The sequence below is a fragment of the Nipponia nippon genome, unplaced genomic scaffold (genome assembly GCF_047370975.1).
Source record: "Nipponia nippon isolate SJK-2023a ecotype South Korea unplaced genomic scaffold, ASM4737097v1 scaffold_3, whole genome shotgun sequence".
NCBI classification, from domain to species: Eukaryota; Metazoa; Chordata; class Aves; order Pelecaniformes; family Threskiornithidae; genus Nipponia; species Nipponia nippon.
Window position 1 is genome coordinate 1,596,746 of NW_028262347.1, and position 25,007 is coordinate 1,621,752.

General features: G+C 56.8%; 2 protein-coding genes across 2 annotated transcripts; both read left to right on the top strand.

The window, feature by feature from the left end:
* The first annotated feature begins 5,748 nt into the window (after positions 1-5,748).
* TSPAN33 (tetraspanin 33) lies at positions 5,749-9,908 on the top strand. Its single transcript, XM_087766130.1, has 8 exons — positions 5,749-5,925; positions 6,974-7,031; positions 7,114-7,241; positions 7,329-7,403; positions 7,474-7,569; positions 7,845-7,973; positions 8,420-8,581; positions 8,975-9,908. Exons 1-8 carry the CDS (start codon positions 5,821-5,823, stop codon positions 9,074-9,076), a joined length of 855 nt encoding a protein of 284 aa, XP_087622256.1. The 5' UTR covers positions 5,749-5,820; the 3' UTR covers positions 9,077-9,908.
* Positions 9,909-12,754: 2,846 nt separating this feature from the next.
* SMO (smoothened, frizzled class receptor) lies at positions 12,755-19,711 on the top strand. The gene is made up of 12 exons (XM_087765674.1): positions 12,755-13,175; positions 14,797-15,002; positions 15,167-15,376; positions 15,454-15,626; positions 15,792-16,011; positions 16,110-16,233; positions 16,316-16,408; positions 16,615-16,723; positions 16,936-17,121; positions 17,459-17,607; positions 17,700-17,834; positions 17,993-19,711. The coding sequence occupies exons 1-12, from the start codon at positions 12,905-12,907 to the stop codon at positions 18,529-18,531; spliced, it is 2,415 nt and encodes an 804-aa protein (XP_087621800.1). The 5' UTR covers positions 12,755-12,904; the 3' UTR covers positions 18,532-19,711.
* The last annotated feature ends 5,296 nt before the right edge of the window (positions 19,712-25,007 follow it).

Below are 25,007 nucleotides of genomic sequence, written 5' to 3' on the forward strand. Positions count from 1 at the left end.
CGCGCGCAGACGCGCGCACTCCTGCACGTGTACTTTCCTAGTGGTAGTTTTGTAGTGACGTGTAGGAGAGAGAGAGAGAGAGAGAGGGGGGTAGATACAGTGTTGTTCCAGTCCATTCTATTACAGTACATTGTATTCCATTACATTGTATTCCATTATATTATATTCTATTCCATTGTATTCTGTTCTATTCTATTCTATTCTTATTATATTATATTATATTATATTATATTATATTATATTATATTATATTATATTATATTTTACATTCTGTTACATTACATTGTATTCCATTATATTCTATTCTATTCCATTCTATTCCATTCTATTCCATTCTATTATATATTATATTATATTATATTATATTATATTATATTATATTATATTATATTATATTATATTATATTATATTATATTATATTACATTACATTACATTACATTACATTACATTACATTATATTATATTATATTATATTACATTACATTAGATTCCATTCCATTCCATTGTATTCCATTATATTATATTCTACTCCATTGTATTCTGTTCTATTCTATTCATTAGGTTAGGTTATGTTATGTTACGTTATGTTACGTTACATTGTATTATATTATATTTATTATATTATATTACATTACATTATATTTCTATATTTTGCATAGAATATGAAAATATAGCTATTATATACTACCGCATATTTTTGGAAGTGTTGTGTACCCTTGCGTCACTAGCTGGAATTCTGTAACAACTTGCAATATACATAGATTTGCTTTATTCTTGGTGTGTACATATGTGTATATATATATGTATATATATGTATATATACCTGCTTTCCTAGTGCTCATTTTGTAGTGACTTGTAGGAGAGAGAGAGAGATCATATTACTCTATTCTATTCTAATTCCATTATATGATAGGACATCATTTATATTATATATTATATATTATATCTTATATCTCATATCTTATATATTATATATTATATATTATAAATTATATATTATGTATTATGTATTATATATTATATATTATATATTATATATTATACATTATATATTATATATTATGTATTATATATTATATATTATTATATATTATGTATTATGTTTTATATATTATATATTATATATAATATATTATATATATTATATATGTCATAAGTCATGTCATATGTCATATGTCAATGTCATGACATATGTTATAAATGTTATATGTTATATATGTTGTATATTGTATATTGTATATTATATGATATATGATATAGATTATACATTATACATTGTATTATAGATTATATTATACTATATTATTATGTTTATTATATTGTATTATATCATATCATGTCATATCATATCATATCATATCATATCATATCATATCATATTATATTATATTATATTATATTATATTATATCGTATCATATTATATTATATTATATTATATTATATTATATTATATTATATTATATTATATTATATTATATTATATTATATTATATTATATTATATTATATTATATTATATTATATTATATTATATTATATTATATTATATCCTATCCTAATCTATTCTGTATATGATACAGACATTAGGTATTTTGTCTATAATGTCAATATACGATTACTGCGTATTCCGTGTATAATGATGTAAATCACAGAAACAGCCTCTCTCTGGTGCACGATGCAGGACGCCCAACGCCCACCCCACCGCGGGCGCGGGCAGGGAGGGGCGGGACGCGGCCAGCGCAGGCAGGGGACGGGCAGGGGCAGCGGGGGCTGTCCGGGACCCCCGGTCTGGGGGTGGTGGCACGGGCCCCTCGGGGGGAAGGGGCGGTTGGGGGCCACCTCGGCCATGGGGACACCTCCGTGGGGTCACGAGATCCATGGGGAGACATCCACGGGGTCACCTCCACGGGGACATGTCCATGGGGACACATCCATGGGGTGACATCAATGGGGTCAGCTCCACGAGGATACATCCATGGGAACACATCCATGGGGACTCGTCCATGGGGAGACATCCATGGGGAGATGTCCATGGGGTCACCTCCATGGGGACATGTCCATGGGGACACATCCATGGGGAGAGATCCATGGGGAGATATTCATGGAGAGACGTCCATGGAGACTTGTCCATGGGGTCATCTCCATGGAGACATGACACATCCATGGCACGTCCACAGGGGGACATCTATGGGGACACAACCATGAGGAGATGTCCATGGGGAGACATCCAGGGAGACCTGTCCTTGGGGACACGTCCATGGGGACATGTCCATGGGGATACATCCATGGGGACACGACCATGAGGAGACATCCATGGGGAGAGATCCATGGGGAGATATTCATGGGGAGACGTCCATGGAGACTTGTCCATGGGGTTACCTCCATGGGGAAATGTCCATGGGGACATGACACATCCATGGCACGTCCATGGGGACACATCCATGGGGACACAACCATGAGGAGATGTCCATGGGGAGACATCCAGGGAGAGCTGTCCTTGGGGACACGTCCATGGGGACATGTCCATGGGGATATATCCATGGGGACACAACCATGAGGAGACATCCATGGGGAGAGATCCATGGGGACATGTCTGTGGGGACACGTCCATGGGGACACAACCATGAGGAGATGTCCATGGGGAGAGATCCATGAAGACTTGTCCTTGGGGACACATCCATGGGGACATGTCCATGGGAACCTGCCCGGCGGCATCACGGGATCTGGGGAGGATGGCGCCGGTGGGAAGGAGACAAACACCACCGCCTCCAGGGAGGGTGAGGGGTCTGGTGGTGGCATCTCCCAGGGGTCCCTGTTAGGACCCCCAACCCCTCGATGCCGGTGGCTGTGGGGAGCTCGTGGGTGACCCGGTGACACCCCCGTGGCGCGCGGGCAGGGGACGGGGACGCTGGTGGCTCTCGCTTCCCTTTCCTGCCCGGCTGCCACGGGGCAACTCCGGGATCTGGTGGGTGGGGGCATGGATCTGTTGGGGGGGCGCGTATGGATCTGGTGGGCGGACTTATAGATCCGATGGGTGGTTGCGTGGATCTGATGGGTGCACAGTTAGATCTGGTGGGTGGATGTATGGATCCGATGGGTCAACGCGCAGATCTGCTGGGTGGGCACACAGACCTATGGCAGATGTATAGATCTGGTGGGCGGATGTATGGATCTGATGGGTCAACACGTAGATCTGGTGGGTGAACGTGTAGATCTGATGGGTGGACATGCGGATCTGATGGGCGGGTGCATATATATATGACGGGTGCATATATATATGATGGGCAGACATAAAACTGATGGGCAGACACGTAGATCTGATGGGTGGACGTACAGATTTGATAGGTGGAGATGTGGATCTCTGGGCAGATGTGTAGATCTGACGGCTGGACGCAGATTGTACACCTGGATGTATAGATCTGATGGGTGAGCACGTCGATCTGGTGGGTGGATGTAGAAATATGACGGCTGGATGCATAGATCTGATGGGCAGGTGTACAACCAATGGGCAGACACATAGATCCGATGGGCGGGCGCGCAGATGTGATGGGTGGACACACAGATCTCACATCTGGATGTATACATCTGATGGGCGGATACGTGGATCTGATGGGCCTGCGTGTACATCTGACGGGCGGACGTACAGATCTGGTGGGTGGACGTACAGATCTGGTGGGTGGATGTGTAAATCTGATGGGTGGATGCGTGGATCTGATGGGTGGATGTACAGATCTAATGGCTAGACATGTAGATCTGCTGAGGGACACGTAGATCTGATGGGTGGATGTACAGATCTGCTGAGTGTACATGTAGATCTGGTGGAAGATATGTAGATCTAGTGGGTGGAAACGCAGATCTGGTGGGAGACACGTAGATCTGGTGGGAGACACGTAAATCTGGTGGGTGGATGTACAGATCTGATGGGTGGACACGTAGATCTGATGGGTGGACACATAGATCTGGTGGGTGAACATACAGATCTGGTGGGTGGACACGTAGATCTGTTGGGTGGACACGTAGATCTGATGGGTGGACACGTAGATCTGATGGGTGGACACATAGATCTGTTGGGTGAACATACAGATCTGTTGGGTGGACACATAGATCTGTTGGGTGGACATGCAGATCTGTTGGGTGGACACGTAGATCTATTGGGTGGACACGTAGATCTGTTGCGTGGACACATAGATCTGGTGGGTGAACATACAGATCCGATGGGCGGACACATAGATCTGATAGGCAGATGTACAGGTCTGACAGACGGACATGTAGATCCAACAGGAGGACAGTGCATCCACGGAGCAGCACGGGCACCTCCTTCTTCACCGCCGGGGCAGCAGCACGTCTGTGGGGCCCGGGGCGCATCCGACCCCACCGAGACCTGCCAGGTTGCCCAAGGGGGCTCTCCGGAGACCCACGGGCATCAACCGCCGCATTTTTGGTGGCCCCAGAGGCTTCTTCTGGCAGCGCCCAAAGCAAAGGCCTCCCCGGGCAGTGGCTCCTCGGTGACACGGGCCGGGTGCCATCGCTGCGGTGGCACCTCGTGAGCCTAAAAGCAAGAAGGGGATTTTTTTTTTTGTTTCAGTTCCTCCTCCCGAAGCTCTCGCCTTCCTCCGGGAAGTGCTGCGCTGGCACCGGCAGCTGCTCCCCGGGGCTTTCCGGCCCTGATGAACCCTGGTATAGTAAATAAATAATAATAAATATAATAAATATAGTAATAAATATAATAAATACAGTAATAAATATAATAATAACCGGGGGGCGGTGCTCCCCCCAAGCAAAGGGGACCCGTCCCCGCGACAGCACAGCCGTGCCGCGGTGAGGGGACACGGCGCTGGCTCTTGCCTCTGCCCACCCCAGCCATGAAAACTGAAAGCGCGACGCAAAAAATAGGTGCAAAAATTCAGCAAAAAAACGGGATTTGAGGCTCGGAGCTGGTTCAGGAAGGGACCCGCTGCTTCCTCGCAGGTTGAGCCTGTAATTAGTGCAAACGAGGCGAGCAAACGGGGAGGGAGTGGAGCGTTGTGATGGAGGAAGGATCCATCCTCCTCCTCCCTGCCGGCTTCGGGGGGTCCCGCTGGACACCCAAAAATAAAGGCAAATATGAAGAAATTCACCAAAGCGGCCCGTTTTTGACGCAGCTTGCAGATTTTAGCAGCGGAAAGGGGAATTGCCAGGGTTTCGACGCCACTTTCCTGTGTCGATGAGGTTGCTGGGGACAGAGCGTCGGCACTGCCCGTTTTGGGGTGATTTCTGCAAATTTGTGGTCAGAGATTCGGCCCTTTCAGGGAAACCCCGAATCTCTCCAGCTGGGCGTGTTTCAGGGACGAGGGCTCTCCCGCGTCCCTGCTGTCCCCTTGCGTCCCTCCCGAGGGCTGTCACCGACAGCGGAAATCAATTATAAGTTGTAATTATAAATTGTAATTATGAAATGCAACCGTCGCCCCCCAGCTTTGGGGAAGGCGGGGCTGCGGGGTCACCCAGGAGGGATTCGGGACCGGCCTTGGCTCAGCGGGTGACTGAAAAACCGGGGGCGCTGGCCCTTTAAGGCGGAGGGGCGCTGCCCCTTTAAGGCGGAAAGGCGACCGGGGGGCGTCGCGAACAGGTGCGGCGCGGACACACCGCGCTCCGGGGGAGGGAACGGCGGGGGCTGAGCGACGGGGCAAGCGGCCAATGGGAAGGCGGAACGGGCCAGACGGGCCAATGAGCGGGCGGGGAGGGGAGGGGGCGGGCGGCGGCGGCCGGAGCCGGGGTGCGAAGCGGGGTCCGCCGCCCCAGAGAGCGGCTGCGCTCCGACCGGTTCGGCGGGGCTCGGGCATGGGGAGGCGGGCGGCGGGCGGCGGCGGGCCCCCGGCGGAGGATTTCTCCTTCGTCAGCCCGGCGGTGAAGTACGTGCTCTTCTTCTTCAACGCGCTCTTCTGGGTGAGTGCCGGCACCGCGGGGGCAGCGGGACCCCCCGGCCCCGGGACGGGGGCACCGGGGACCCCCCGCCACCGGAACCGCGGCCCCTGGGCCCGATCCCGGCCCCGCGCAGGCCACGACCCCCCCGGAGCGGGGGGACCCCCGACACGGACCCCTGCCGTCCCCAGCCCGCCCCCGGGCCGCCGCCTGCCTGGGAGCCGCGCGGGCTTCCGAGGTTTGGGGTCCTGGGGGATTTTTTTTGATTTTTAAATTTTTGTTAGTTTTTTTAATGATTTGGGGGATTTTTTTAATGGTTTTGGGGTCTTTTTGGACTTTTAAATGTGTTTTGAAATTTATTATTTTAAAAATGTTTCTAATTTTTCATTTTAATTTTAAATTTATTTTAAATCTTTTAGGAATAAAAGCATTTTAAAATAAAATTTTTTTGTTATTTAATGTTTCTATTTTTAAATTTTAAAAATGTTTTTTTTATTTTTAATTTTTAAAAATGTTTGGGGGGATTTTTTAATTTTGGGGAAATTTTTGGTGCTTTTGGGATTTTTTTGGTGCTTTTGGGGATTTCTCAATGCTTTGGGCAATTTTTTATGTTTTTGGGATTTTTCAATGCTTTGGGGGACTTTTTTATGTTTTTTTTTTTAAATGTTTTTAGGGTTTTTTTTTATGGTTCCGGGTGTTTTTTTGGCAGGTCAGAATTTTTTCGTGGGATGTTTCCGTCTTTGAAATCACATTTTTTGAGGAAGTTTCTCGTTTCCGACAAAACTACGTCCCCGGGTCGGGCCAGCTGGAGCGGGGAGGGGCTGGTGGGGACGGAGGTGACCCCCCCGGGGAGGTGGGGACACACCGGCACCGTTCACGGTGGGCTCTGACCCACCCGTGACGCTGGAGCGCGTCAGCACCGTATGGGGGTGACGAGGGGAAACTGAGGCAGGGGGTCCGGCTCCGGTGCCCTGTTTCCAGCCCCGACGCTGCGGGGGCTGCAGCCGGGACCCCCGGAGCGCGGCGGGTGCCTGGGTGGGGGTCTCACAGCTCCCCCGTCCCACTCTCGCAGGTGATCTCGATGGTGATGGTGGCGGTGGGGGTCTACGCCCGGCTGCTGAAGCACGCAGGTGAGGTCGGGGGGGCTCGGGGCGGGGGGACGCGGTGAGGGGGTGACGGCAGGGGCCTACCGGTGACGGCTCGCTGCGGCAGAGGCGGCGATGGCCTGCCTGGCGGTGGACCCCGCCGTCCTGCTCGTCGTGGTCGGCGTCCTCACCTTCCTCATCACCTTCTGCGGCTGCGTCGGCTCCTTGCGGGAGAACATCTGCCTGCTGCAGACGGTGAGGCTCCGGGGACGGCGGGTCCCTCCCGGACCGCGGCGTCTCTCCGGTGGTCCCCCGCCGCCATCACCTTCCTCTCGCCCGCAGTTCTCCGTCTGCCTGACCGTCATCTTCCTCCTGCAGCTGGCAGCCGGCGTGCTGGGCTTCGTCTTCTCCGATAAGGTACGGCAGCGGTGGGGGGGGGGCTGGGTGACCCCAGGGTGACGCCCTTGCTGATGTCCCCACCCCGCAGGCGCGCGGGAAGGTCAGCGAAATCATCAACGGGGCCATCGTGCATTACCGGGATGACCTTGACCTGCAGAACCTCATCGATTTTGGGCAGAAGGAGGTGCGTGACGGTGGGGGCTGGGATCTCCCTCCGACGGACGAGGACGCGTCCCCACTCGTGGGTCAGGCTTAAATCCGCGGGGTCCCCCAGGCTGGGGACGTCGGGTGGCTCCTCCGTGAGGATTTGACGTTCACGGTGATGCCCTGCCGGGGCAGGTAGAGCTGGATAAAAAGGGAGGGGGGGGGGGGGAAGAAACACCCCTCAGTGTCTCTGGTGGAGCCGGTGTTTATGTAGGGTCTACTAAAACTGAGCCCCCCCCGTGCCCTTCCCTGCAGTTCAGCTGCTGCGGGGGCGTCTCCTACAAGGACTGGTCCCAGAACGTGTACTTCAACTGCACCGCCGCCAACCCCAGCCGGGAGCGCTGCTCCGTGCCTTTCTCCTGCTGCCTGCGGGACGCCAAGGAGGTGAGGACGGAGTCCTCGGGGGACCCCCCAACTCTGCACCCCTTCTCCCATCCCGCAGGGCTGGGCGGAGCCTGGAGCCCCCCTCCCCAGGAGAGGGAACCCACTACCGGCGACGTATGGCACCCCGTACCGCCCGCCGGGTTTGGGGACCCCCAAAACGCTGTGGTGGGGTCGGGGTGAATCCCCCCCTGCGCTGGGGGGGGGCGCTTTTTGCAGGCAGGGACCCCCCCGGGTATTGGGGGCTGGGGGTGTTGAGGGAGCCCGGCGCTGGGGGGATGAGGCTGGGGACGCAGAGGGCGGGCTGGCCCAGAGGAAGGGGATGCCCCAACCGGCGCCAAGGCGAGGGCAGAGCAGCCAGTTGCCCCCCTCCCAAAAAGGCAGGGACACCCCCCCCCCCGCCCAGCCTGGCGCGTTGTGTCCCCAGCCCCTCTGTGTCCCCTCCCCAGGCCGTCATCAACACCATGTGCGGGCAGGGCATGCAGGCCATGGGCTACCTGGAGGCCAGCGCCTTCATCCACACCAACGGCTGCATCGACAAGCTGGTCAACTGGATCCACAGCAACCTCTTCCTCCTGGGGGGCATCGCCCTGGGGCTGGCCGTCCCCCAGGTACCGGGGGTCCCCTCCCTGGGGACTGGCGGGGAGAAGGGACCTGTCCTGCAGCGCCGTGTCCTGTGGGAGTTGCCTCAACGATGCCCCTTCGTTGCAACCCCCAGGAGTCGGGGCAGGGTTTGGGGTGGGGGGAGCGGTCGGGCACGTCCTCGCCTGGAGATGTGGAACCTGCTCCTGAGACAGCGGGGTGACACTGCCTGGTGTCCCTCACCACCCTCTTCCTCTTTTTCCTCGCCTCCTCTTTTTCCTCGCCTCCTCCTCTCCTCTTCTTCCCCCTCTTCCTCTCCTCTTCTTCCCCCTCTTCCTCTCCTCCTCTTCTTGCCTTCCTCTCACCTTCCTCTCCTTCTCCCCCCATGTTCCTCCCGTCTTCCTCTCCTCTCCCTCCTGCAGCTGGTGGGCATCCTGCTGGCTCAGATCCTCATCAACCAGGTCAGAGACCAGATCAAGCTGCAGCTCTACAACCAGCAGCACCGCACAGACCCCTGGTACTGAGCTCCGGCACGTCGCGGTGGAGCCGGCGTCCATCCTCGTGGCGCAGCGGTGGCTCGGGGAACCGGGACCTCAACGATGATTTTCCAAACCCTGGATCCGTAGGAAGAGCTGAAGGGGTTTTGCTGGAGAAGAGGGAGGTTGGAGTGGGCTGTGGGCGCCCGGATCCACGCGCGGTGGCCACTGGGCTGCAGAGAGGGATGCGCAGGGACGCTGGGGACTCCGTGGCTTCGAGAGGCGGTGCCGGGCTCGGCCGGGACGTGCCGTGCTGCTGCGCCCTGTCTGGGGGACTGAAGCAGCCCTGGTGAACCACTGTGTCTGTCTGTCTGTCCGTCCTGGGGGACCGAGAGCTGGTGTGCAGGTCACGCGCGAAGCAGGTTTGCACTCGGGACGTGCTTCTCTTGTGCTGGAGATGGGCATTTGTCTCTCTGTCCGTCTGTCCGTCCATGCACCGAGCTGCCTTCACCCGGGGCAAGGCTGGCTGCAGAATTGGGGACGTTCCCTGCCATCGCTGGGTGCCACAAACCCTGTCGGCTCCGTCTCAGCGCTCAGTGGGGAGGACAGCCGAGGGCTTCGCTTGCCGGCCGGCAGCTGGAGCTGTCGCCTGCGTGTCCACCCTGGAAAAAGAAGGAAGAGGAGGACGTCCTGCCCTGGGGCTGACCCACGGGCGCTTCATTAGCCAAGGGCGGGGGTCCCCTCTCTGCCCCGGGGTGGCTGGAACCCCTCCGTGTGAAGGAAGGGACAGGCGCAGCCCTGCGTCCCCTCTCGTCCCCTTGGTGTCAGGCTGTGATGTTTCCCTTCGCTTTCATGGAGAATAAAAAGGGACGCAGCCGGACCCTGCCACCTCTGCTGCGCCGGGGGCTGCTCGGTCACCGGGGGGGACAACACGGCACGGGGGGACAACGCCAGGGTTCTGGGGGGTGGCTCGGTGGGGACAGGGTTGACTGTCCCAATCAACAGTATTATGCTGGCGGGGGTCGGCTGCGGGACCCCACAACAAGGGGGGAGAAGGTGGCGAGGGGCAGCACAGCCAGCTAGTAGACAGCAGAGAATCCCCCAGCAAGGAGTATGTGGAGAGGCGCTTGCTGCCCTGCTCCGGGGGGGTGACTTTGGGCAGGGGACCCCCACCCCACCCCCCAATTCCCCCTTCCTCTGCCCAGGGAAGAGCCTACAAAACTTTGGGGTGCAAAGCCGTGAGCTGGGGGGGCTACCGCCCCCCCCTCCCCGGGATTGCAGGCCCCGGCCTCGCCCCGCTTTTCCGTCACAAATCGTGGGTGGAGGTTTTTTTTTCTTTTTTTTTTTTTTAACTTTTTTTTTCCTTCTCCTCGGGCTGGGTGGTCCCCCCGCGCCGCCCCGCCGCGGAGGGAGTCGGGATGCGGCCCAGCGCCCGGCTCTTTGTGTGCGGCCGGGAGGCACCCACTCGCGCTGGGGCTCAGCCTCGCCACCGCGTCCGTGCCCCTCTGCCACCTCCCCGCGCCGATTTTGTCCCCGCCGTGGCTTTTGGCGGGGACCGAGGTGGCCGCACTGGCCTGATCCTGCCCCAGAGTTAGCTGAGGGCCAGCTCCCGGCTGCCCCCGCTCCCCTCCGGCATCCCCAGGCCCGGTGCTCCAGGAAAACTACCCCAAAACTGTCCCCCAAAAAGCGATGTTCCTCCCCAAAAAAGAGATTTCTCACCCCAAAAGAGCACCTTCTGAAAAAGTGTCGTCCCCCCAAAGCAACTCTTCCCCCCCAAAAAAAGCAGTTTCTCTTCCCCCCAAAAGCCACCTCACCCCCCACCAAAATGTAGCTTGCCACCCAAAAGAGCAATTTCTTCCCCCAAAAGCGATTGCTTCTCCGAAGAATGACACCTGAAAAATAACTTTGCCCCCTCCAAAAAGTTACTTTTCTCCCCAAAAGTCTCCTCCAAAGAGCTACTTCTCCCCCCCAAAGAAACAAGTCTCTCCAAAAAGTAGCTGCTCTCCAAGAGTGGCTTCTCACCCCCAAAACTGACTTTTGTCCCCAAAAAGTGACTTCTCCATCAAAAAAGTGACTTTTCTCCCCCCAAAAGCAACTTTTCTCCCCGCAAAAGTGACTCTTGTCCCCAAAAAGTAACTTCCCCCCAAAAAAGTGACTTTTATCCCTCAAAAGAAACTTTTCTCTCCCAATAAAGTGCCTTTTGTCCCCTGAAAGTTACTTTTGTCCCCCAAAACTGACTCTTCTCCCCCCCCAGACGGACTTTTCTCCCCCCAGAAGTGGCTTCTCTTCCCCAAAGACAACTTTTCTCCCCCAAAAAGTGACTTTTCCTCCCCCTAAAAGTAACCTCTTCCCCCCACAAAATGACTTTTTCCCTAAAAAAGGAACTTCTCTCTCTCAATAAAGTGTCTTTTGTCCTCAAAAAGCAACTTTTGTCCCCCCAAAGTGGCTCCTCTTCCCCAAAGGCAATTTTTCTCCTGCAAAAAACGACTCTTCCTCCCCAAAAAGTAACTTTTCCCCCGAAAAAAAGTGACTTCCCCCCCAAGCCAACTTTCCTCCCCTAAAAGTCACTTATCTCCCTAAAAAACAACTTTTCTCCTCCAAAAAAGTGACTTCTCTGCCCAAAAAGCAACTTTACCCCCCAAAACTAACTTTTTGCTCCCCCAAACAGCTTTTACCCTGCCCAAACTCGACTCCTCTCCCTCAAAAAGCGACTTTCCCCCCTCAAAACCAACTCCTGCCTCCCAAATCTATGCCCTCTCCCTCCCAAATCCAGCTTCTCTCCGAAAAAAACAAACTTTCTCCTCCAAAAACGTGACTCCTCCCCCTTCCCAAGCAACATTTCCCCTCCCAAAAGCGACTTCTCCCTTCCTAAAACCAACTTTTCCCTCACAAACCCCAACTTTTCCCCCCCAAAAACAACTTTCACCCTTTCCAGCAGCCCCCATTGGGACAACAACCCTCTTCCCTCCTCCCTGAGCGCAATCCCCCTCCTCAGCACCTCACTTTCCTCCTCAAAAACTCATCCCTTCCCTTCCCACTCGAAAAAAAGTCACTTTTTCCTCACAAAAAAGCTACTTTCCCCCTCAAAAACTCGTCCCCTCCCTTCCTGCTGCAAAAAAATAACTTTTTTTCCTCAGAAAAAGCCACTTTCCTCCTCAAAAACTTGTCCCTTCCCTTCCCACTCGAAAAAAAAGTTACTTTTTCCTCACAAAAAGCTACTTTTCTCCTCAAAAACTCGTCCCCTTCCTTCCCACTCGGAAAAAAGCCACTTTTTCCTCACCAAAAAGTAACTTTCCTCCTGAAAAACTCGTCCCCTCCCTTCCTGCTGCAAAAAAAATCACTTTTTTTCCTCAGAAAAAGCCACTTTCCTCCTCAAAAACTTGTCCCTTCCCACTCGAAAAAAGTTATTTTTCCTCACCAAAAAGCCACTTTCCTCCTCAAAAACTCGCCCCTTGCCTGCCCGCTCGAAAAAAAAGTGAGTTTTTCCTCACAAAAAGCCACTTTCCTCCTCAAAAAGTCGCCCCTTGCCTGCCCGCTCGAAAAAAAAGTGACTTTTTCCTCACAAAAAAGCCACTTTCCTCCTCAAAAACTCGCCCCCTCCCTGTCCGCTCCAAAAAAAAAAGCCACTTTTTCCTCACAAAAAGCTACTTTTCTCCTCAGGAGCGGGCCGCCCGCCCCGTTCCCGCCGCGCCGCCTCTCCTCAGCCCGCCCCGGCGGGGGGCGCGGGGCCGTGGCGGGCCGGGCCGGGCCGCGCTGAGGGAGGAGGAGGAGGAGGAGGAGCGGCCCCGCTCCGCTCCCGGCGAGCTCAACAAAGGGCGTCGGGGCATGGCGGGGGCCGGGGCCGGGCCGCCCGCTTAGGGCCGGTGCTGGGCCGGGATGGCGGCGCAGGGCGGCGGGTGGCGGTGGGCGCTGGCGCTGGGCATGGCGCTGGCCTTGGGCGGTCGCCGTTGCTGCTGCCCCCCCGCCGCCGCCCCGTTCCTCAACGCTTCGGCCGTTCCCGAGCGTTGCCGCCGCCCGGCGACCTGCGAACGGCTCCGGTACGGTGCCTGCCTGGGTTCGGCGCTGCCCTACGCCGCTACCTCCACGCTGCTGGCCGCCGACTCCGCCTCGCAGGAGGAGGCTCACGGAAAACTCCTGCTCTGGTCCGGTACGGACGGGCCGGGGGGGGGGGGGTCCCGGCCCAGCGCGGTATAGCGGGGGGTAACGGGCCGGGGGGGGTGTCTGGGAAGGGGCTGGGGAGCGCTAAAGAGGGGGGCAGGGGGTGGGTAGGGGCTGGGGTGCGGTGTTGAGGGGGAGCAGTACAGCGGGGGCCTGGGGAGGGGTGCAGTATAGATAACTGTATAGCGGGGGACTGGTGTTTGGTACAGTATAGAAAACTCTATAGCAGGGGCCTGGAGCGGGGTGCAGTATAGAGGGGAGCAGTATAGTGGGGGACGGGGGATGTGTATAGTATAGAAAACTGTATAGAAGGGGCCTGAGGATGGGTACAGTATAGAAAACTATAGCAGGGGACTGGGGATGGGTGCAGTATGGAAAACTGTATAGCGAGGGCCTGAAGATGGGTACAGTATAGAAAACTGTATAGGAGGGGCCTGGTGTTTCATACAGTATAGAAAACTATACAGCAAGGGACTGAGGATGGGTACAGTATAGAGGGGAGCAGTATAGTGGGGGAGAGGGGATGTGTATAGTATAGAAAACTACATAGCAGGGCCCTGGGGATGGGTACAGTATAGAAAACTATATAGCAGGGGCCTGGGGATGGGTACAGTATAGAGGGGAGCAGTATAGTGGGGGACTGGGAATGTGTATAGTATAGAAAATGTATAGCGGGGGCCTGGGGATGGGTACAGTATAGAGGGGAGCAGTATAGCAGGGAACAGGAGATGCATACAGTATAGAGGGGAGCAATATAGTAGGGGACAGGAGATGGGTACAGTATAGAGAGGAAGCAGTATAGCAGGGGACCGGGGATGGGCGCAGTATAGCAGGGTACTGGCGTTGGATACAGTATAGAGGGGGAGCAGTATAGCAGGGGACTGTGGATGGGCGCAGTATCGGGGGGTAGAAGTAGGGGACCAGGGATGGGTACAATATAGAGGGGAGCAGTATAGTGGGGGACAGGGTACAGTATTGAGGGGGCCTGGAGTTGGGTACAGTATAGAGGGGGAGCAGTATAGCCAGGGACTGGAGTTGGGTACAGTATAGAGGGGGAGCATTATAGCAGGGGACCATGGATGGGTGCAGTATAGATCGCTATATAGCATGGGAGCAGGGGCAGGCACCCTATAGCAGGAGGCTTGGGGTTGGGTACAGTATAGAGGGGGAGCAGTATAGCAGGGGACCGGAGTTGGGTACATATAGAGGGGGAGCACTATAGCAGGAGGCTTGGGGTTGGGTACAGTATAGAGGGGGAGCAGTATAGCAGGGGACCGGAGTTGGGTACATATAGAGGGGGAGCAGTGTAGCAGGGGAGCGGAGTTGGGTACAGTATAGAGGGGGAGCAGTATAGCAGGGGACTGGAGTTGGGTACATATAGAGGGGGAGCAGTGTAGCAGGGGAGCGGTGTAGCGCCTGGGGATGGGCACGGTGGGCGCCCCACAGGCGTTATAGAGGGGTGCGGGTGCCGCGTACGCCGAGCCGAGGCACGGACGGTGCTGGTCCTCCCCGCCACCGCAGCCGGGCTCTGCCCTGTCCCACCCCGCCCCACGTCCCCGTGGCGGGGGGACACAGGCCGACGCGGGTGGGTGACGGCGCTGTCCCCGCAGGCCTGCGCAACGCCCCGCGCTGCTGGGACGTCATCCAGCCCCTGCTCTGCGCCGTCTACATGCCCAAGTGCGAGGACGGCCAGGTGGAGCTGCCCAGCCAGACCCTCTGCCAGGCCACCCGGGCGCCCTGCACCATCGTGGAACGCGAGCGCGGCTGGCCCGACTTCCTCAAGTGCACGCCCGACCGATTCCCCGAGGGATGCCCGGTACGAGGGGGGACGCCCCGCTGCCCCGCCACGGGCTCCAAATCCCCACGGGGAAACGCCGGCTGCCCCCGGCCCTTCGCGGGGGACCGATGTCCAACCCGGCAGCCCGGCCTTCGCCGCGAGGGTGCCTCCTCCTCCTCACGGCCTCGCTTCTTCTCCGGCAGAACGAGGTGCAGAACATCAAGTTCAACAGCTCGGGGCAGTGCGAGGCGCCGCTGGTGCGGACGGACAACCCCAAGAGCTGGTACGAGGATGTGGAGGGTTGCGGCATCCAGTGCCAGAACCCGCTCTTCACCGAGAAGGAGCACCGCGAGATGCACGTCTACATCGCCGCCTTCAGCTCCGTCACCATCTTCTGCACCTTCTTCACCCTGGTGAGACGCGGGGGGCCAAGGGGAGGTGTCCCCAAAAGTGCCAGGCACTCAGCTGTCCCTTTCCCCCCCGCCGCCAGGCCACCTTCGTCGCCGACTGGAGGAACTCCAACCGCTACCCCGCCGTCATCCTCTTCTACGTCAACGCCTGCTTCTTCGTGGGCAGCATCGGCTGGTTGGCGCAGTTCATGGACGGCGCCCGCGACGAGATCGTGTGCCGGGCCGACGGCACCATGCGGCTGGGGGAACCCACGTACGTGTCACCTTTGTCCCCATCCCACCGCAGCCAAGAGGCGTCCCTGGCACCAAGGAGGGCTCTTGGGGGGTTCCTGGCGTCTTGGGGTAGGAGAGACCCCCTTCCTCCCCCCTGTCCCCTCGTGGAGGTTGGTGACGCTCCCGTCTCGCCTCCCCCCTGTAGCTCCAACGAGACGCTCTCCTGCGTCATCATCTTCGTCATCGTCTACTACTCGCTGATGTCGGGCGTCATCTGGTTCGTCATGCTGACCTACGCCTGGCACACCTCCTTCAAGGCGCTGGGCACCACCTACCAGCCGCTGCTGGGCAAGACCTCCTACTTCCACCTCATCACCTGGTCCATCCCCTTCGTCCTCACCGTGGCCATCCTGGCCGTGGCGCAGGTAACGGGACCGCGATCCCGCGTCCCGGCGGTTCCCTGCCGGGGTGACGTGGGCAGGGAGGGGTGGCCGCAGCCAACTGATGTCCCCATCTCTGCCAGGTGGATGGTGACTCTGTCAGTGGCATCTGCTTCGTGGGGTACAAGAACTACCGCTACCGGGCTGGCTTCGTCCTGGCGCCCATCGGGCTCGTCCTCATCGTGGGGGGCTATTTCCTCATCCGGGGTAGGTGCCAGCTCGCCCCGGTGCGGGGACAGGAGCACCGTGGGTGTCCCCTCACCCTGACCATCTCGTCCCTCCACTGCAGGGGTGATGACGCTCTTCTCCATCAAGAGCAACCACCCCGGCCTGCTGAGCGAGAAGGCGGCCAGCAAGATCAATGAGACCATGCTGCGGCTGGGTAAGCAGGGCTCCGTCGGCACCGTTTCTGTGGGAATTTGAGTGGGAACGGGGACATTTTGTCTCCTGAACCCCGACACCCCCAGAGAGGGGGTGGCTGCAGTGGGGGACAAAGCTGTAGTGACGGTGGCACGGCCCTGGTGCAGCATCTTTGTCCCGGCGTCGCTGGGGTCCAGCTAAACCAGGGATGTCCCGCTTCTCTTCCAGGCATCTTCGGCTTCTTGGCCTTCGGCTTTGTCTTCATCACTTTCGGCTGCCACTTCTATGACTTCTTCAACCAGGCGGAGTGGGAGCGCAGCTTTCGGGAATACGTCCTGTGAGTGGGCCGGGGCGGCGAGCGGGGACGCTGCTGGCATCCTGGCACCTCACGTTTAGCGGGGGGCGTTGCGGAATGGAGACCCCCGCGTCCCCCACCGGCGCTGCCACTGCATCTTTCCGCTCTGCGGAGCTGTGGGGGCTCAGCCCCGTCACGGGGCATCGTTGGGTGTCCCCCTCCTTACGGCCACCGTCCTGCGGCTGTCCCCACAGGTGCGAGGCCAACGTGACCATCGCCACGCAGACCAACAAGCCCATCCCGGACTGCGAGATCAAGAACCGGCCGAGCCTGTTGGTGGAAAAGATCAACCTTTTTGCCATGTTCGGCACCGGCGTCTCCATGAGCACTTGGGTCTGGACCAAGGCCACCCTGCTCATCTGGAAGCGCACCTGGTGCAGGTGGGACCCCAGGGATGTCAGCCCAGCTCCGTGCGGCCCTTTCCGTCCCATCCAATGTCCTGAGATGTTGGAGGTCGTCCCCAGATTTTTGTCCGTCGGCTCAATGAGTTGTGGGCTCGCAGCAGACAGCGGTTCAGGCATGGGGTGGCTTCTCCCACTTCCCAGGTGTCTCGTGTCCTGTTTGTGGGACACCTCTGTCCCCAGGGGACCCCTCTTGGTGTCCCTGTCCAGAGTGGGAGAGGGTCGCCGTGTCCCCAAGCTGCAATGCCTGGGGTTGTGTGTCCCCCCCTGTGCCTGGGCCGCCCCGTGTCCCTGCTCTGACCCGCCGTGTCCCCAGGCTGACGGGGCAGAGCGATGACCAGCCCAAGAGGATCAAGAAGAGCAAGATGATCGCGAAGGCCTTCTCCAAGCGCAAGGAGCTGCTGCGTGACCCGGGCCAGGAGTTGTCCTTCAGCATGCACACTGTCTCGCACGACGGCCCCGTGGGTACGTGCCCGTTGGAGGGGACCGTCTCGGCAGCGCCCTGGGCTCCCCACCTTCCCCCCAACTTGACCGGGGCTCCCCTGTTGTCCTTGCAGCCGGTTTAGCGTTCGACATCAACGAGCCATCAGCTGACGTGTCCTCGGCGTGGGCACAGCACGTCACCAAGATGGTGGCCAGGAGAGGAGCTATCCTGCCCCAGGACATCTCTGTGACGCCCGTGGCGACGCCTGGCAAGTCCTTGGGGACCACTTGGGGCATCTCTGGGGGGACGAACCGGGCTGAGGGGCGTTGGGGATGTGCGAGGAGGCAGAGCCGGGGGGCTGGGGCTGGCGGGGGGGTGCAGGGCAGGATGCGGCCGCTCTCACCCGCCCCGTCCCGTGTCCCACAGTGCCGCCGGAGGAGAGGGCCAACCTCTGGGTGGTGGAGGCCGACGTCTCCCCCGAACTGCAGAAACGCAGCGGCCGCAAGAAGAAGCGGAGGAAGAAGAAGAAGGAGGTGTGCCCGAGCCCAGAGCGCTGCCTGGGGGGTCCCGCAGCCCCCCCGGCCCCCAGCAGCGCCGTCCCTCGCCTGCCCCGGCTGCCCCCCCAGCCCTGCCTGGTTGCCTTCGCTCCCGATGTCCTCCCGGGGCTCCCGCCAGGCCAGCCCGAAGCCGCCTTCGCCGGGGGGCCGTGGGACGGCCGCCGCAGAGCCAACGTCTTCCACCTCATCAGCAACCCCTTCTGCCCCGAGATTGGGTCCCTGGAGGAGGAGAGCCCCGGCCCCAGCAGCGGGCGCCGGCAGCACAACGGGGGTCCGCTCTGGCCCCCTGACACCCTGCCCCACGGCGGGGGGCCGAGGACTCAGGGCCGACGAGCCGGCTTGGCTCCCATCCACTCTCGGACCAACCTGGTGGATGCGGAGCTGCTGGATGCCGATGCGGACTTTTGAGCCCGTCTGGATGTTGCGAGGGGACGGGGACACCTGGGGCGAGACCCGAAGCCTCGTCCAGCGCTGCGAGGGGACACCGAAGCCCACCCCGTCCCGCCGGGGCCGGTCCCGAGCGTCCCTCGGGCCGTCCACGGTTGATTTCTCCCCTCGGAGGACGGCGTTTCTTCCCACATCTCCTGGACAGACTCGTTGCACATCCCAGCCTGGCAAGACACCGGCAGAAGGGCTTTGGGGTTCCCCCCTGGCAGCGCTGGGAGAAGAAAAATGGGGTGTCGGTGGAACAAACCCCACCCAGGTCCTGCAGGGATTTAAGGACAAGGGGGACACCGCCTTTGCCACCGACGGGAGCGGGTGGCCCCCACGGGACAGCAGGCGAGCGTAGGTCAGGGTCGATTTTGGTGAGCTTTGTCCCGTGTCCCGGGGCGCTGGGACCCGCCGACACCCCTCGCGCTCGCCCTCTGCCCCCACCCACGGCTAGACGGTACGTAGAGCTTACAAACACTTGTGCCAATAAGGTTTGGGGTTTTTTTTAATTATTTTTTATTTTTTAATCTTTGTATCATACACCGAGACGCAACGGCCGGGCACGGCCTCCGCTCGGGTGCTGCGGCTGTGAGCGGGATGAGCTGAACCCTCCTCACAGGGCAGCGGCAGCAGCGTCCCCGGGGTGCGCCCGTTTTTCTGGGTGCACCCCTATTTCTTCAGGGGTCCCAAAGTGCCCTCCAGCTCCGCAGAGAGCCGAACCGGCCCCGAAATGGAGGGTTGGTGGGACGGCGGTCCCTGCCCACGGGAGATGCGGAGCCGCGTTGGGGCGCACGGGCGCTCCTCGAGCCGCGATGCAAAAAAATAACCCCGAAACTTTAAAATCCCGGGGCGCGCAAGGCGAGCCGGGGTCGCCTTTGCTGTCTGGGCGCACCAACCCCCTAGGCGAAGTTTTTTATTATTTTTTTTAAGAAAAAAACCCCCAAGTTACAGCAAACCTGGCCGAGCCCTGACGCAGGAGGACTCCAGTCCCTGCTGGTGTTTTCTATCTGTCCATTATCCCTCTACATGTCTTTATTAAATCCTGGTAGGCTCCTGGCTTTTCTCGCTATCCCGGTGACCTCCACGGGTTAATTTCTGCTGCGTAAAGGAAAAAACCTCCTGTATCAGTATTAAAGTTGCCAAGTTTCCATTGCCAGTGGCTGCCCCGGGCTCTTTGGGGAGGTATCGAGTGCGGGGAAATACCGTGGGGTTTTGCCCTTTTTCCTAAAAGGGCTCTAACTGCGTTAAAAATGGCTTTAAACTGCGTTATAGATTGCTTTTAACTGAGTTAAAAACTGCTTTAAAACCCCGATCCCGGCCGTTTCGCCTGTGGAAGGCAGGTGCGAGGGGCTGGAAACGCCTGCGGGTGCGCTGGGGAGTGTTTGGGGGGACACTCGCCGGGTTTTGGCCCCAAAGTGGGGGGGCCCTTTGCCAGCAGATGGCACTACGGGCTTAAATATCCCCAAATCTGCAGTTGGGTGGCCCAAATTTTGGGGTGCTGCTGGGTGCCTCGGCCGGAGTGGGGTCCCACAGCGATGGGCTGTGCGGATGGTGCTTTTGGGGACAAATACCGCTTTTGGAAAGCGTCCTCTTTTTTTATTTCATTTGGGAGCCAGGCATCCGGGTGCTCGGTTAGCCCGGAGACCGGGCGCCCCGCTGAAATTTGGGTGGAATTGGCCAGGGAAAATTTGCATTTTCAGGGCTCTGCGCTGGGGCGGGTGGGCAGCGAGAAGCCGGAGAAAAAGTTGGTTCATCTGTGGCGAAACAAAATGTTTCTCTTTATTTTATTTTTCTTGGCTTTTTTTTTCTCTTTATCTACCTATATTTTAGTTTTGTGGGCTGCTTTTTTTAAAAGAAAAATGGATTGAAGCAGCTGTTCCTAAATGATATGCCGTTTTGAAACAAAAAGCTAAAATATTTAATTTTGGAAATGACAGGAGACGTCCTGACCCTGCCACATCCCTTATGTTTTCCCCCAGGCAACAAAAAACCCCCTTGATTTGGCACCCCGGGAACAAAGAAGTGGTTTTTGGGGGGGAGAAAAAAGCATTTATCCTGGGAAACACCGCATCTTCCTCGCAAGGGGCTCGGAAGATGGAACCAGCTCTTAGCTCTAGTGGGAAAAATGAGAAGCAACCGTCAAAAAATATCATTTAAACAGGGTCATGATTAAAATATCCTGGTTAAAAGGGATGAAACGCCCAGGATGGGACAAATTTGGCTCACATTCTCACGCCCGCTGTGCCCGGAGCTTCTGGCACTTGCACCAGGCCGGGAGCACCGAGCATCCCCGCCCAAAAGCGACCGGTGGTCCCGCTTACCACCGTGGGTGCTCGTGGTGTCGTACGCTGCTCGGGGTCAGGTTTTGCAGGGGAATAAGGCTAAGAATGAAGAATTAAGACGAAGAATTAAGACTAAGAAGGCAGGGAGGTGGCTTGGCTTTGCCTCTCCCACCGTTTCGGCTCCGGGGGAATTTTTCTCTTGCCACGGGACGGGGATGGGTAGTGTGGAGGCTGCCAGCCGCCACCGTGGGTTTCCCCGCCCGACGCCGCCGGCAGGGAAACCGCAGCCAGGAAACCGCTACCGCCAGCGGCGAAAGCCATGCGGTTGCCCGCAGCGGCGCTCACCCGCGCGAGGTGGGACCGGGGAAGGGACCGGAGACCGCCGGGGTGGCCATGCCAGCTCCGACGGAGGAGCTGGGACAGGGACAAGGCTGGACCAGGGTCCCCTCCGTCCTCTCTGCACCTTGTCCCCTGAACCTCTCCCCAAGCGCATCTTCTCCCTCCGACTCCTTCAGCGTCGGGGAAGGTTACGGGCGAGTTTTAAGGACCCGAGGGACAAATCTCCCTACGGTGACCCAGACGTCACCCGCTCAGCTCCTTGGCTGCCAAAACCCAATTAATTTCCCCAGCTGTACATCGAGTATCCTCAGGAAAGAAAGGGAAGAGCTCAAACGGTCACACGTAAATACCATCCTCTTTTTTATTATTCTTTTCCCTTTCGGTGAGGAGCGATATTTCAGGCTCCACTTTACATTACAAAGGAGCAAAGAGCCCTTCCTCTTCCCCCGCCTGCCCTCCCATTGTGAAACAGCTTTAATATCTTCCAGTTATTATTTTAAGTCAATTTCCTAAGGAAACGAGGCTCATACGTGCCTATGCGTGCGTCTGTCTATCTGTCCGTCAGGCATCCCCCCCGGCGCAGCGCTCGGCGGAGAGGCTGCAGGTAACGATTGCAAAGATTTCGTGAAAAATGGAGCGCGGGGAGAAGAGTTCCACAGGCGCGTGCACCCCTGTCCCGCTGGTCTGCGTTGAAAGTGGGTTTTGGGAGGCGCGGGAGATAAAACCGCGTTCATCTGGGCAAGGCGGGGAGGTTTCAAGGAATCCGGATAATATTCGCTATGAATACATTTAATCGCTCACCCCCGGGGACAAATGTCGACGCCGTCTGGCCATCTGGTTGCCTTTGCCGTAATTAAATGAATGAAAACGACGATAACGCAGGCTGGTCGCGGGGACGTTGCCAGAACAAATCAATAGCAGCAGTAAAATCGGATTGCTCGTATCAAATGTCCAAATGCCATTAGGCAGGGATAGGCTGAATCATCTTAAATTCATATCTGTAGCACAGGAGGTACAATTAGAAGAGCTAATATTATGGGGTGGTATCGACTTTTAGTTTGGGATTATATATATCTCGGCACGATGGCTACTGCGCCTGTCTGTCGGCTTAAAGAATTGAAAAACTTCCGTATAAATCTCTTTTTTTCCCTCTTTTCTTCGTGTCGGGAAGGCTCAGCCTTTGTAGAGGTGCCGGGTGAAGCTCCCCCGCTCTGTGGCTGGATCACCGCGCGCCGCCGGGCCGTACGGGAGTCTGCGCCGTCCCGGTTAACGGAGGCTCAGCTGCTTTTAACTGGGATCAGGGAGCGAAGAGGCTCCATGCCGAGCAGTCCTGCTCGCTGTCACTAACCCCGGCACGTACCCGGCGGCCGGCTCGATTTTTCCAGCGCTGTTTTTAGGACTGAACATCACAGGAACGGGCAAATCCAGACTGTGAAAGTGTTTAGTGGGGGCTCTTCCGACCCAGTAACCATCCCGGTCTCCTCCCAGGTGCACCACCAGCCGTTCCCCACGGCGCGGTGTGGTGGGATGGAGGATTTCAGGGCAATATGGCGATTCACGAGCCAAACGGCTCAGCCGCGCTCGATTTTGCAGCTGTTTTGGTGGAGAAAAACTTGGGTTTTCTGTCTTTGCGCAAGATCAAAGCGTGGGTGTCTGCACCAGAGCACAACCGTGGCTGCCTGGGTTTTCCTCCATCCTTCCCTCGCTGGTTATCGGAAGCGGAGGGAAGCGGACAAAGACGACTACGAAATGTCCGACATCGGTGTCTGATCTGGCTTTTCCCTCGCCGTTGGACTATGATACGCTCCACAGGCACCTGCCCGCGCCAGCCGGCAGCACCGTGGGCCGGACTGGGTTCCAGCTTGGTTCCACCACGCTCGGCGTGCCCGTCCCCAGCCCGTCCGGGAAACAGGTATTTCCACGCCAACAGGTCAGGCATGGGCGAAACAGGCCGGAGCCCGCAGCCGAGCCTGTCCTCACAGCTCCGGGAGAGACCACAGCTATTTTACTCCCTTTTCTAGCTTAATTTTTTTTTGTTTGTGGTCATCATTGGTAGGAGAAACCAGGCTATCTCCCGGGCAGATCTACACGCGGTCACGGCTCTCAAGAAAGACTCTCGCCTTTCTCCGAAGGTGCCCAATGTCTCCTTTCAGGCAAAGGCAGCCCCGCCTCGCTGCCCGTCTCCCGTCCCTCTCGCCGTCTTCCACGCGCGCGGCACGGGGAAGGAGCCGGCCCGAACCTCTCTCGTAGGCACCGCTGGCGCCGCTCTCACAGAGCCCCGATTGTTCGAACCGCTCAATCCTCCCTAAGCGAACGGCCTCTCCCTTCCTCTCCTGATATCCGTTGTTTTTCCAGATAAATTGTCAAGCACAGCCTAGCACATTGCTCCGGTTGTGCGGATGGTTTGCGGGATCGCTGGCAAGCTGCGATATCACGATTGCTCAGTGGGCAAGCGGTGGTTCGTGCCCCGATGTGAGGGAGGCGCCTCCAATCAGCGCCAGGGCGTGTGGGCGCGCCGAGATTAGCGTAGGGCTATTTTTCCAGGAAAACGCCATCCCTGTCGATATCCCGATTTGAGGACTGCGCTGGTTAAAAGGCGAGCGGGGCGAGTGCGGCGAAGATCATACGCTGAGCCAGCTGGGCGATGCGCGGCTGGGGTGCAGGTAGCACAAAGGATCAAACTCAGGGTCAGGATTTTGCCCGAGCAGCAGATTTCCCCAGGTCAGGTGTGTGCAAAACAACCCGGACTGCGGGATCTGCGGCACCAGGAGACAATAAACATCTAGAGGATTTCTGCCCCGGGCATCGGCGCTGCCGAGCGAGCGGGGCTCCAGGTCAGCACAAGCCCTGCTCTGCAGCAGAACCGCGGTGCCGCAGGAGCTGGGGCTCTGCACGGAGCCTGCTCTTCTCTTACGGCTGCAAGAAACACGCAGCGTATATGGAAGGGGAGGGATATTCATCGGCTACAACTTCAGATCCCTCCCACAGCAGCTTTCAAAGAGTTTTGTTTTCAAAGGCCCCTTCTGAGACCGAAATCTGCCCTGAGACTGAGCTTTCTGATCCCAGGGAGAGGCAGAAACGCGCTGCGAAACCCGCGCGCAGATCCTGATTTCACTTGAGTAAGGAAATAGCGTTAGTTCAGTAAAGTCGGGACTTCTCCCCGGCACTTTCAACGCACAAAGTAATGTGCTTCTTTTCCTTTAACTTCAACCCCCCTCGCACATTCCTCCCGTCGTCCTCTCCGCCGCTGTCGCCTTCGGAGCCCATTAAATGCCTTACAGCCCTTTCTCTCCTCGCCTCCGTCCTAGGCATTTTCCAGTCCAGCTGCCACCCTTGCACCTAATGAAACCGTTTTTCTTCCTGTCCCCAGCGAGTTTTTACCAACGCAGCGTGGTGTCTTCAGCTGCTGGCCAGGTTCTTCCTCTCCAAGCATGAAACCCTCCTGCGGCTCCTCAGGTTTTGCAGCCCCTCTCCCTCGATCGCTCCTCTGCCTCCTGATTTTGGGGGTGTGTGTGTGTGTGTTTCTGTGGGCTGCTCCTCTCCTCCCACCGTGCCGCATCTCGCAGCCGGCTCATCCCAAACACCGAGCTCGCCCAGGGCTTGCGAGTGACTCAAAAGTACCGGGCTGCGGGCGTTAACTTGGGAATCAAAAACTCTCCTGGTCATCGCAATCTTGCCACTTGTTTTTCCCTGCACATTTCTAACTTCTGGCATTTCTGGTGGATCCCCAAACTCCGCTCAAGCTCGCGGTATGTCATGCCTCTCCGTTTTCCAGGCTCTTCTGCATCCCTCCTGCTTGGCCGATCGCATCCCCTTCGCTATCGAGAAACT

Coding starts and splice junctions, on each gene's coding strand:
- TSPAN33 (XM_087766130.1), top strand. CDS start 5,821: ATGGGGAGGCGGGCGGCGGGCGGCGGCGGGCCCCCGGCGGAGGATTTC. Junction 7,570..7,844: donor TCGATTTTGGGCAGAAGGAG/GTGCGTGACGGT, acceptor CCTTCCCTGCAG/TTCAGCTGCTGCGGGGGCGT. Junction 8,582..8,974: donor TGGGGCTGGCCGTCCCCCAG/GTACCGGGGGTC, acceptor TCCCTCCTGCAG/CTGGTGGGCATCCTGCTGGC.
- SMO (XM_087765674.1), top strand. CDS start 12,905: ATGGCGGCGCAGGGCGGCGGGTGGCGGTGGGCGCTGGCGCTGGGCATG. Junction 15,377..15,453: donor TCTGCACCTTCTTCACCCTG/GTGAGACGCGGG, acceptor CCCCGCCGCCAG/GCCACCTTCGTCGCCGACTG. Junction 15,627..15,791: donor ATGCGGCTGGGGGAACCCAC/GTACGTGTCACC, acceptor TCCCCCCTGTAG/CTCCAACGAGACGCTCTCCT.